Source organism: Squalius cephalus, assembly GCF_949319135.1.
Source record: "Squalius cephalus genome assembly, chromosome: 3".
Lineage (NCBI taxonomy): Eukaryota > Metazoa > Chordata > Actinopteri > Cypriniformes > Leuciscidae > Squalius > Squalius cephalus.
The window spans coordinates 39,268,924-39,281,572 of NC_137124.1; the positions used below are offsets into that span (position 1 = coordinate 39,268,924).

At 37.1% G+C, this 12,649-nt stretch overlaps 1 protein-coding gene across 7 annotated transcripts in view; it reads left to right on the top strand.

The window, feature by feature from the left end:
• Nucleotides 1-3,229: 3,229 nt before the first annotated feature.
• Nucleotides 3,230-12,649, top strand: part of LOC307155820 (nuclear factor 1 B-type-like) — a 141,385-nt gene continuing 131,965 nt past the window's right edge. For 6 of the 7 annotated variants that reach the window (XM_079866787.1, XM_079866793.1, XM_079866789.1 and 3 more), the window contains exon 1: nt 3,400-3,558. In XM_079866787.1, coding sequence (XP_079722913.1) covers nt 3,463-3,558 — 96 coding nt within the window. In that variant the 5' untranslated portion in view covers nt 3,400-3,462. Of the gene's footprint in view, nt 3,559-12,649 lie in introns of all 7 variants that reach the window. The other variant, XM_079866796.1, reaches the window with a different exon arrangement.

Genomic DNA, 12,649 nt, shown 5'->3' on the forward strand with positions numbered 1-12,649 from the left:
AGAAGCATCTCTGGACATTTGTAATCATCAATTAGTAACAGACAAGTGCTCTTTTTTCCTAATTGCCTGACAGCCCAACCCATATGGGTCAACATTAAATAGTCTGTACATAAATAAAATTTAAATGACCCTCAGCCGTGGTTGCTGTATTTGCTCCATGTGAAATTTGACTACAATTAGGTCCATATGATTTTTTTGAAAGCATTATGAGGTTACATCCTGAATTCATAATAATATTTAGAAAAATATATATATTTGATATAAACAATTTTTTTTAAATAAATACATCAATTGACAAAAAGACTTGCTTATGTATGTCTTCCAACTGTTATGATTTGTAGTAAGTAGATAGCACATACACAGATAGTCTGTAGCAGGTGTTCACATTACTTGGATCAATTTACCAGTCTTCACTTTCCGGCCTCTCAAATTATTGATTTACCTATTGATTTTTTCATGTAAATCTTACAAACACTTGACTGAAAGAAAGTAGAAATCCAATTAATTAAAACTAGTCTGAAAAGGTAATCCTAATCCAATCAAGGCTAGAAAATGTATTGATCTGCAGAGTCAAAATCAATACGGCACACGTGAGGGAAATTCAAGTGAAATGTCAAGAGAATGTTTTAGCATATTCAGAAAACAGAGAAAGCACCTCACAATATTTTATAAAGTAATGGAATTGTTCTTGGTTTTCTTTCAGTTAGCATTTATGGATCAATAACCTTGTACTTTGGTTTCTTATTATTTAGCAAATTATTTTAATTATTCGATTAATGCTTACATTGGATGATTATATATGGAACAGAATGTATTTTAGATGACCCCTGAAATCCAAAGTGTAAGAAAACAGAATAATCTCTTTGGGACCCTGTGTGGAAATGTGGGAAAGGTTTCGGAAATGAATGGAAAGACACAACGCAAAAGGCGAGGGGGATAAACAACACTCTAGGTATTCTTCTGGCCATGGTGCTTCTGAAATGCCACCTCAGCCCCTGAATGCCAGGCGCGCTGTGCCCTGACTCGCGGGACGTTCTCACACAATCCCACAATTCACGTGGAGGGAAGCAGCTGCAGGCGGGAACATTCTGTGAGGAGGTGGAGGTTGGGAATGCGCTGCCGAGGGAAAAAGGTCTGGATAGGTTACAAAGAGAGTCCCAAACATGGAACAAAGCTGGCATTCAGCGTTAAACCCCACTACTCACAGCCGAGTGTCAGGTTGATGCGTAATTCTGCAAATGTCAAAAGCACGATTTGTTTGCATGTATGTGTATTAAACATAATTCTGAAGGAGTGGGATGTGAGCATGCTTTACAAGCCTCAAACATGAGGTTGTTTCACTTGGGGAGGAACTGTAAACCAGTGGCTCTAGCACATCCATTGGATGACACTTGCATCTTTCTGCCTTCCAATGCAAGAGAATCCTTATAATTGGTTAATGTCATCAAAGCCTGCTTTGCATTGCTTTAAACAGCCAAAGCTGTGCTAATGCTATTAATGCAAGCCAGTTATTACGTGCTAGCTGATGCCTTTGCACTTGCTTCTAGGAAATTCTGATTACTTGAATGTTTTAAAACCTTTTAGAATCTCATCAGCTCTAACAGCTTTGTGCCTCTTCAGCAGTCCAGAAGCTGCTGTTGGTTTTACATGGCATCTATATACTGCAAGTTAGATGTTTACAGAGTTGTCCATTATCATTGCTAGCACAATTTGAATCTGTAGATGAATTAACTTTGTATGACTTGTTGCTCAAAGATCAGGTTTAAAATTGAATGTGTTCTTTCTGTTCTGTTTCATCATGTTCATTTTAGGACATTTTATTCATGAACTAAAAAGCGTCCAGAGTGGATTAAATAAACAAATGTAATAAATAATAATACTAATAATAATAAAGTAATTGTGGTATTTTCTATTAAAGTTTCTTGCAAATATATATATTTAAGGAAGCATCTCAAGATTCATCCCTCCACGTTGCATCAGACTGCTAATTCTTAAAACTCTCATCAACTGTCAAAAATGAAACAAAAAATATAAATAAGATTAGTGCCTTGTCGTGTTTTCTATTATAAATTAGAACTTGGTTTCAGTGTTTATTTGATCTCCACTCAATGTAAAAAGGAAAAAAAAACAAAAAAAAAACACGTTTGTGGTTTCATAAAAAATTTACAAAACTGAACTCTGTGTTTGAGCCAATTATTTTTTTACTTTCTTTACATGCTGATGCTAATGTTCAGTGATAATTGAGAACATGTGAGAACGATTAACACCTCTAATGCACTTCCAAGTCAACATCAGTGTCATTTATAAATAATTTTTCATCATCACCAACTTCATGCTTCGAGTTGCTTCGAGAGAATGTGACAGAGTAACTAAATTTTTATGAATTTATTATTGACAGCAAAACACCTTTATTTTCTTAACTGCAGCACAGTTAATGAAATCTTGCAGTTTCTTTCCTTGATCTGTAAATATTTTATCTGTAGAGGATGTTTAAATTCTCTTGCTGCTTCTGAAACAAATGAGTTTGTCCTTTGTTGCTTATAAAAAAAGTGTCATTCAAAGCTTGGTGAAGTAAGTACAGCAGGCTAGTAAGTGAATGGACTTGGAATACCTGTCAGTGTTTGCGCCTCTCTTTCTCTCTTGCGTCCCTGCTTTCTCTCTCTCTCTCTCTCTCTCTCTCTCTCTCTCTCTCTCTCTCTCTCTCTCTCTCTCTCTCTCTCTCTCTCTCTCTCTCTCTCTCTCTCTCTCTCTCTCTCTCTCTCTCTCTCTCTCTCTCTCTCTCTCTCTCTCTCTCTCTCTCTCTCTCTCTCTTTCTCCCTCCCTCCCTCCCTCATTTGCTGTATAAGTCTGTGATATCTGAACCATGCCCGGCTCTCATGTCTATGAAACTCCCCAGTCTTTGTTTGGGGAATATAATTCCCATTTGGGCCTCCCCTCATCGACACAGAATTAGGAGCGTTCGGGGGAGGGGGGCAAAATGTGTGTGTGTGTGTGTATTTATGGCTTTAGGGTGGATGGGGGGGATTCCAAAAAACACAAATCAACAATATAGAACTGATGAAAATGCAAATAAAGTTTGAAAAGCATCCGCGCACACAGGCACCTCATTGGTTGCCCACTTGTTGTGCAGCTCAAGATGCCAAAAAAAAAAAAAAAAGAGAGATTCATGCTCCTGTTCTGCACAGCTTAAAAATTTAAAGCCCTGGCCGAGGTGGGGGGCTCTCTCTGTGTGTGTGTGTGTGTGAGGGATTCGGATCCTGATCCTGTCATTATAGGCAGCACTGCAGGCTGGAGTCATCGCTAGAGCACAGGGCTATGTGCGTGCATGTGTGTGTGTGTGTGTGTGTGTGCACTTTTTTTCTCCCATGATGCAGTGTGATAAGGATTGGCCTACATGGGGCTGAGAGAGTGGCGTCTGATGAAGGCTTGATTAGTGTGTTATCTACTCCTGAGCTGCTCCTGATGAAAGCTACTGACGGGAGAATGGCTGGGAAAACGGCAGACAGCTCCATCAAATGGCAGCTATGTTATGACATGACAGCCAGGACCTGGTGGATGGTAAGTTTGGTGCTTTTTGGAGCTTTTTTTTTTCTTCACTTTTTTTCCCACCAATTTTTGAGTGACGTAACTCCTCCTTCAGTGCGATTCATAGCGTGTCTTAGAGAAAAGGTTTTGCGTGAGCAGTTGTTTGAATTTGAATTATATGTTTTATCATTTGAAAAAGTTTACTGAGATATTTACAGAAGTAGGCTATTTACAGAAACTTTTGGTTATTCGTGTAAAAGAGTCTTCTAATGTGTTGATATTGACTAAAGCGTGTGTTGTATAGGGATGTCACTGGTGTCACATGAGGTCAGGAGCCTGCGCTTGACTGTCAGGAGGTCATGGTTTTTTTTTATTCTGTTTGTATACTCTGAACTATACTATGCTAGGTCATAGCTTACATTTAATTAAGTTTAAAGTGTCCGACCCCAATTCTCTCTGTTTAGGGGATTTTGAGAGTTTGTAAGCGATGATCAGGGACCCCTTCAGATGAAAATTAAGTTTTAAAGTGTTATAAGAAATCAATTATTCTGGATGATGTTTCTTGTAGTCGTTGCTCCGTTGATATTTCTGATAAGTGACTTTCTTCCCTGGTTTTGGTCATGCCGTTTATGAACTCTGTCGCTCAAGATGTGGTTTTGCTCTAAACTTGTTGACATTTTTCTCTCTGTTTGTCTATATTTCCTCCTGGCAGACAAAAGCCTCTTGTTTGAGCGTCACTTTCAATGAAGCTACAGCTACTGCTGGTTCTCATTCCGCTATGACTGTTAATTTTGCATCAAAAGTCATACTTTTTTTCTTCTGTCAGCTGTCTTGTGAGTTAACAATTTATCATTGTGTTGTTTCATAGGACAGTGACAATTATTAGGGTTTAAAGGGATGCCTCTAAGCCACTATTTTAGATATTTCATAACTACAAAAATGTTTAGAAATTAATCATCTTTTTTTGCTCCAGACAAAGTCAGAAATTTAGTGGTAATGTACTTTACTCATTTGGACACAATTGTGTCAGTAATACACTTTCAAACATACACTTTTGTATTTTCACTTATGAAGTCATTAATTTTTGTGTAAACCTGTCTGAGCCATTAAAAGTCAACCCGCTACTCACAGAAAAAAATAAATAACAAATAAAACAAATAAAGATTAAATTGTATAATTAGTATACATAATTTAAAGTTACATTCTTTTTTATGTAGGTTATTTGGTGAAGGGCAACTGCAATAACCATCGTTCTGTGCTTTTCACAAAAGTTAACTTTGTCTGTTCTGGTTGTAGATATGTTAGGGTTAGGGTTACACACTCATTAATGTATTGTTTTATTATGAGGTTTTTTTTAAGTCTTAATTTTTATATTATGCAGATTTTTTTTAAAATACTTTTTTACTGAAAATGATTAAATAAAAATGCAGCAATTAATTTAGTAGCAGACACAAGGAAGGGACTACCTTTGTTTAATCATTTTCAGGTCAAATGTTACAGTATACATGAATGTTATACAGTAGATATGTGTACATTAATAATAAATTAAAAGATGTTGTGTGTTTACCACTGAATATGCTCTCTATTTATGGAAAATAATTAAACCAGACACACATTCTCCATGGCTTTAGTTTCATTTTGACAGATGGGATGTTTTCATCCTTCCCAACCAATGTCCAATGGAATATCTGAGTTTAATCAAGAATTTGGAACATAGTACACGATATCAAAATATTTTTCATAATGGCAAAAAAAGAAAAAGAAAAATGTGGCACAACAAATTCATATAAAACACCTTGGATCTGGCATGGACTCACCTGCAGATGGACATACGCATCTAAACAAGGACAGGGTCCAGACATGGTTCAGTTTGAAATGCTAACCACTAAGAAACTGGTGCAAAATGTCAGCACTGTCACAGATGCTGGGGTGAGCTACGCAGAGAGGAAAGCAGCATTTATCACTAATCCCTGTGGCCAACAGTTGTTCATTAAGGTATACACTACGGCCCCCCCTTTTTTGTTTATTGAGGGTCTTTTTTTCCTGCAAGAGTCTCTCTGTCTGGCTTGCTTTGTGCAGCTGGGAGACTGATGTCAGTCTGCATGCAGCCTCCCAGCAATCTGGCCTTTAGACGATACTCCTGCTCTCCTGCCGAATGTGGGTCGAAGATTAGCATAATACCAACTAATCGTGAATAACATTAGCATTGAGTAAGGCAGTAATTAAAAGGATTAGCACTAGGGGAAGAAATAAATGAGGAAATTCTATGACAACTGTGTTTATTATATTGATTGGATGACCACTGGGATCTGATGCTCTGGACTGTTGGTCAGATGATGAGAACACGCTGACCGCTTATAATGGGCAGACAAATTAGCGCTGCTTATTTTAGAACTTGTACTTGTTTAACTAATGATTGTCTGTTTTATGCCAGGTGTGGTGACTGTATTCTGTGAATGTCTAAATACGTACTAATTAAATGTATGTACATAAACACGTTTTTGGTAAAGAACTTTGAGATGCTTAGCATTTAACTCTTCAATGACCAGCATGTAAACTGATCACAACACGGGATTAGTGTCAGCTGACATATGACAGTAGTGATGTTGGACTTTTAGATGGGTCACCTTGGTACATTTGATTTAGACTCAAATCCCCACACTGATCTATCAAGTAAATGGTATTGTTTGTCTGGAAGCTAAACTCTCTCCATAATCACTGTTAATTATTCCAGATGTTGGGCACACCTCAGGTTTGTTTGATCATTATCATAGGGATCAAGCTCAACTTCTTCTAAATGCTTTCTGCAGACACTGGGCCCTATTTTAACGATCTGAAACGCAAGTATCAAGCGCAAAACGCAAGTAACTTTGTGGGCGGGTCTTGGGCGCTGTTGCTATTATACCGGCGGGATAAATAACTCTTGCACCCGACGCAAATCTAAAATGGGTTGGTCTGAAGTAGCTACATTATTCATAGGTGTGGTTTGGGCGTAACGTGAAATAAACCAATCAGAGCGTCATCTCACATTCCCTTTAAGAGCAGGCGCGCTTGTTCTATATAGCGGATTCCTATTATAACGGCGGATTTGCCAGGCGCACGAGAGGAGCGGTTCACAGCCCAGGGACGTTGAGGATGGAGAAACACACCCAAATTAACTCCTGTTAAACATGCATATGATAATTTGGGTAAATGTGTAAGCTAGATGTATGATTTTATAATAAAATATCTATCTATCTATCTATCTATCTATCTATCTATCTATCGTAATAATGTATGATTTGCAAAAATGATAACTGCTGTGTCTGTGTGTAGATGAGAGAATCAAAGTGTATGCGCGTTGAGCACACGCTACATTGATTATGGCCCTTAAAATAGCATATGAATAACATGTGCAATGCGCCACTGACTTTAAACTGTTGTTGTTTTTTTCGGCCAGTGGCGGAATTGTTTTCTAAACCTGCAAAATAGCATGAGGGAACGTTTGCGCCGGAACACGCCTCCTCTTTGCGCTGAACCGCCCCGGGGAGCGCAAGTGTATTTCTTAGTTATCCGACGTGCGTCTGTGGAGGGAAAAGTCCGCTTTGCGTGGGTGCAAAATAGGAATGATACATGCGTCGGTGTACAAAGTCAATTGCGCTGGGTGCAAGATAGGGCCCACTGTGTATTATTAGAGTAGCATGTTTAAAGTTTCTGCCAACCATCATCTCACCATTTACCTCTAGTACCAATAGGACCACAATAAACAACCACTAAAGGTGCACTCAGAGTTTTATTCTCATAAAATGTTTTACACATAAAGCAACAAATAGTATTCTTAGAAAAATTAAATAAAATACTATTACAAGTAGTAGTAATAATAATTATTATTATTACATTTAACAGTACAATTGGTTTCTTCATGTGTAAAACATTTAATGACATATAGTGCCTTCCCCAAGCTTAAGGATAGGCTACTCATATTACTACAGTACGGTGGCCGAGAGAGCTCAACGCGCTGCAAATGAAGAAAACACATGCAAACAGAAAAAAAACGCATGCAAACAGAAAAAAACACATGCAAATAGAAAAAAACACATGCAAATAGAAAAAAAACACCAGCGAATAAGAAAACATCTTCATCAGTTTTACAACTCACGTGCGTCCCAATACTCACAACACAACCAAATACGGAAACGCGCTGCAATTACAGAAACGCGCTGCAAAAGTTCACAACAAAACCAAATACAGAAACGCGCTGCAAATAGAACAGAACACAACGGAAATGTTTCCGGGGAACCCAATAAGTGACGGACGGACGGCTAGGACGTGCTTACAGCTGTCTACTTTTATTATTTTCTTTTTTTTTTTTTTGTGCAAAACATACAAAGATGACACGTTTATGACATACAACTTTGTATACAATATACAAAATGTATTTGCGATATGTTCAATGTCATAAGAATACTAAAAAGAACAATGAGCTGAAGACTAAAATAAATAAATAAATAAAAAGATAGAGAAAAAGAACGAGGAAAAGACATTAATCTATACATCAGTTACATTGAACACATTTTGTCATGTTATGTTATAATAAGTTTCATAAGAAATGTTAGAATGTAGCTATAGGTCCAAATATGAGACGGCAAGTTTTAAAGTTGAGACACTCACACAAAGATATAACACATATTTTAAAAACTTTGTTGTATAAAATGTATATTTATTTGCAACAGTTATGTTAACAGCATTAATACTATTTCTGGTATAACAGCTATTCAGCTGATGGACACGCGCTGCGTTGTCATGGGAACATCCCAGGTGAAAATAATGAGGAAATTACGTTGTCTTTCGTTGCTCCCTTCATCAACATAATGGCACACAAGTGCCCCGCTCCCTCCAAAGTGCCCAATTCAAGGGCTCTGCCGTCTGCCCTTTTAAGAGAGTAACGTTAGGGCATAGGTAAAGCCAGAGCCCGCGTCTCTCTGGTAAAGCTCGCGAGCCGTCCGTCCGTCACTTATTGGGTTCCCCGGAAACATTTCCGTTGTGTTCTGTCCTATTTGCAGCGCGTTTCTGTATTTGGTTTTGTTGTGAACTTTTGCAGCGCGTTTCTGTAATTGCAGCGCGTTTCCGTATTTGGTTGTGTTGTGAGTATTGGGACGCACGTGAGTTGTAAAACTGATGAAGATGTTTTCTTATTCGCTGGTGGGTTTTTTTCTATTTGCATGTGTTTTTTTCTGTTTGCATGTGTTTTTTTCTGTTTGCATGCGTTTTTTTCTGTTTGCATGTGTTTTCTTCATTTGCAGCGCGTTGAGCTCTCTCGGCCACCGTACTACAGGGAAGAAAAAAGTTACATTTTATTTCGATAGTCCATTTTAGACATGGACCAACGCATTCTCATCCTAGGGCGTCATATACTGACGCTTTTGACATTTCGTCTACATCGAACGCACATGGCACCCTTTAGCGTCAATATGACACGCACAGAGCTTTGTTCGGTTATGGGTAGGTTTAGGTCTGGGGTACACTGTAAAAACTAAAGGAGCCTCAAATATCCTGTCGGATACTCAAGGAACTTCAAAATGTAATTTTGGTGCCTCAAAGCTCTTTCTCCTATAGTAGGGTTACTGGAGGAGCATTGACAATCTTTGAGGTTCTTGCTGGAACTTATGGGATCCTTTAAGCATTTAGTTCAGAGGTTCTGGAGTCACCTTTTCATTACCATGAGACCTCGAAGTGCTTTGGGGGAAAATAGAGGAACTTGAATGCGATAGAAGGGTTATTTGAAGATCTTTTAACATTTAAGTGGTTCCTGGAAGATCTCTTATGTTAAAGCCAGCATCTGGAGGAACCCAATGGTTCAGTGAGGCCAGAATAAGATTATTATTATCCTATTATTATTATTATTACTATTATTATTGTTATTATTATTATTATTACAGGCTATACTTAAGTTTGATTCAGTATACATACCCAGGTGAAAAAGACGTACTATTAAATGTATTAAAAATGTACTTGAGTGTGTTTTTAGTAGACCTACAATACAAATGCATTTTTAATAGGATACATTTAACAGTAGCCTACCTCTTTTTCACTTGGGTAGCATTTATTTAGTAGGCCTATAGGCCTACTTTATTAAATAATTTAAACCTTAAGCAAAAACACAACATAATAATAATAATATTAATAATATGAAGAAGAAGAACCAGGAGGAGAGAGTTTTATTCTGTTTTATTTTATTCGAAACTGCTGCTATTCCTCTGCTGTCGTCGCTTCAGTGATGCTTCAGTGATGCTCGCGCTGCTCGCGCGCAACAAAGCTCAGCTGATCGACGTCATCGGGTTTGAACTTTGAAAGTAACGGCTCTCCTCATCAAAGCTTCCGCCGTTTGTTTGGCTCTCCATTACAAGGTTTGTAAACTCGCCAAATATATATAAATACAGAGTATACTCACTATATATTCAAACACACATATATAAACTAAATTTATTATACATTACTACGTTTTTACAGTGTTTACCCCTCGTTTATGGCACACTATCTGGTATGAAGGTTTTAGCCGCAATGTTAACTAACGTTACGTTGATCTAACGAACAAATGGAAATTATTGACGTATTGTCTTAGATTAATTTTGTCATTCAGTTCAACATATTCCTTACAATTGTGTCGTCAAATTGCTGATATAGCCTAACTAATTTAGCTGAATAACAAAAGCAGGTTAATATAGTTTGGTATGTTTTTGTTTAGCCTTAGTAAGTTTGTTTAGCCTTACTTTAACTTACTACATGTGCCCTCATTCTCTCAAATACCATTTTAAAGCCATTTATGGTCAATAAATATTTTGCTTTGTTCTTTTGTTTCCCCAGAACAACCATTCCATTTCTAAAATAATCTGAAACATTTCAGTGGCAACATTGAATTACAGTAAGTTACCTGCACCACATGCTGTACTTTATTACTATGAACTTTCTCTGTGTGAAATTGTATTGTTTGACTGTGACTGTGTACTTGTGTTTTTTAATCAGTTTTTCTCTGAAAATCTTCCCTCATGCTCTCAAATCTCATTAATGTTACTCAGAAAAATAATATCACATGTTTGGTTCACAAATAATGCTATGCATTTTTTCTTATATCTTTATTATTTGCATTTGAATAAGACATTTTAACTCTGAATTATAACTTCAAGTTTGTTATTTTTCTACAAAAAAAAAAAAGGAAAAAAATATTATATGGCTCCAGAAGACTTACAACACAACCCATAACACATGAGTTGTGAACTCATTGATTCTTTTTAGGATCTTTTCTGGGACATTTTTGGAGCTTAACCATTTTTACATAAATTGTTTCATTGAATTGAACCATACAAGTGTACATAAGAATGGTTTCATGAATGATTTACACTATTTTCTGCTTGTGTTTCATACAGTGTAAGCGATCGGTGACTGGGTGACATTATGCCTGAGATCTGCTTTTGGGTTCCACAGACAGAAAGTCAAACAGGTTTGGAACGTCACAAGGCTTAGGAAATTATTTAAATTTCACAACTATCAGTTTAATAACCTTACTAACAGTACATTTTGTACTTTGCAGAGATCTCGGTAAGCTGAAATACAAGTTTGATCAAGAATAAAAATCCTCCTGTAGACCTGAAAATCACTGAAGTGCTTGGACCATCCACCAGAAAAGAGGAAAAACAAACGGAAAATGAATCTGCTGTACCTCACACCAACTTGGTCCCATAGTGACATTTTTGACCACAAACGAAATTGCTGATCGTGTGAATTCTTATTGAAATGACTGAATTCACCAGTGAACATTCACAGAACAACAGATCATTTTACTGCACCTTAATACTGTTTCCAGGTCGAAGCCTCTACTTCCTCTATCTTGTTTCATGAGAATACTCAACAACAATTTATGAACACTGTTGATTCAAGTCACACATTTAAGCTTTTCAAAAGCCATAGTGTACATTACAGTCTCCAGTCTCATGGCATCCCGGACTTCAACATTTTATGAATCAAAATAGCTGAATAACTAACCATCTGAGATTTCGGTATAGAGATAAAGGTTAGGATCATAATTTTCAGGAATATTACAGCACAATGAGTGCATATTAGCACTGTTTGTTTGTTTGTTTTTGGCATCTGATAGAGCTTTTGGACTTGGAAACAGTGATGTCAGACTTACCATCGACCTGAAACACAAATGTTTTAAAGTTAAGTGAAGATGGACATTTTTAATTAGTCAAAATGTTTGTTTTTTTTACATTGTTTTATTTTGTGGAACATATGTGTTTCCATGCATTTTGTTGAGATGTCTTTTCTTGTTTATCTATTGTATGGTTGATTATTCATGTTGCTTATGTATTATATTTTTTGTGTATTCATTGATATTAATTGTTAGCTTTTTTCCCCATGTGCATGGAAGTGTATGTATAAAAATGAATATCAAATATGTAATAAACAATTCTTATTTTGTATTTGGTTCAATTTGTTTATTATAATAGAAGTTAAAGGTAACCATAGTAACAACATGAAATTAAATATTTAAAAAAAAAAGACATTTGGTTCCTGGAGGCACCCAAAGTGGTTCCACACAGTGCCTAATATTAGAGTTCCTCAGGAAACCTGTGTGGTTCTTCAGAGAACCACCTCTTTTTAAAGGGTGCCTAGAGGATCTACAGACGGTTCCGCCGGTGTGGCAAAGTGAAGAACCCCAAAAGGTTCCTCCAGGCACCTTTTATTTTTACAGTGTAGGTGGCGCCTGCTGGCGGTACACTCGGTTTTAGAGGGATTACTCAGCACTCCTTAGGAGTTAATAAATGTGATGCATGTATTTACATCCTGTTTTCGGTCGAAGTCCAAAGTAGTCGATTGTCGAGTTCACGCGCATAGGTGTAGTTACCTATTATCACGTGCGTGAACTCGACAATCAACTACTTTGGACTTCGACCGAAAACAGGATGTAAATACAGGTATGAGCGCTGGCTGAATTAACATCACTTTTTTAATATCTTTCACATCTACTGCAGTCAGATTCACCCGTGTTCACGTGGCTGGGCACTTGTAATGACACATCAAGGATATTAAGAGGCTAAAAGCAGTTAACTCTCATCAATTTGCAAATACATGTCAACTAACTCTC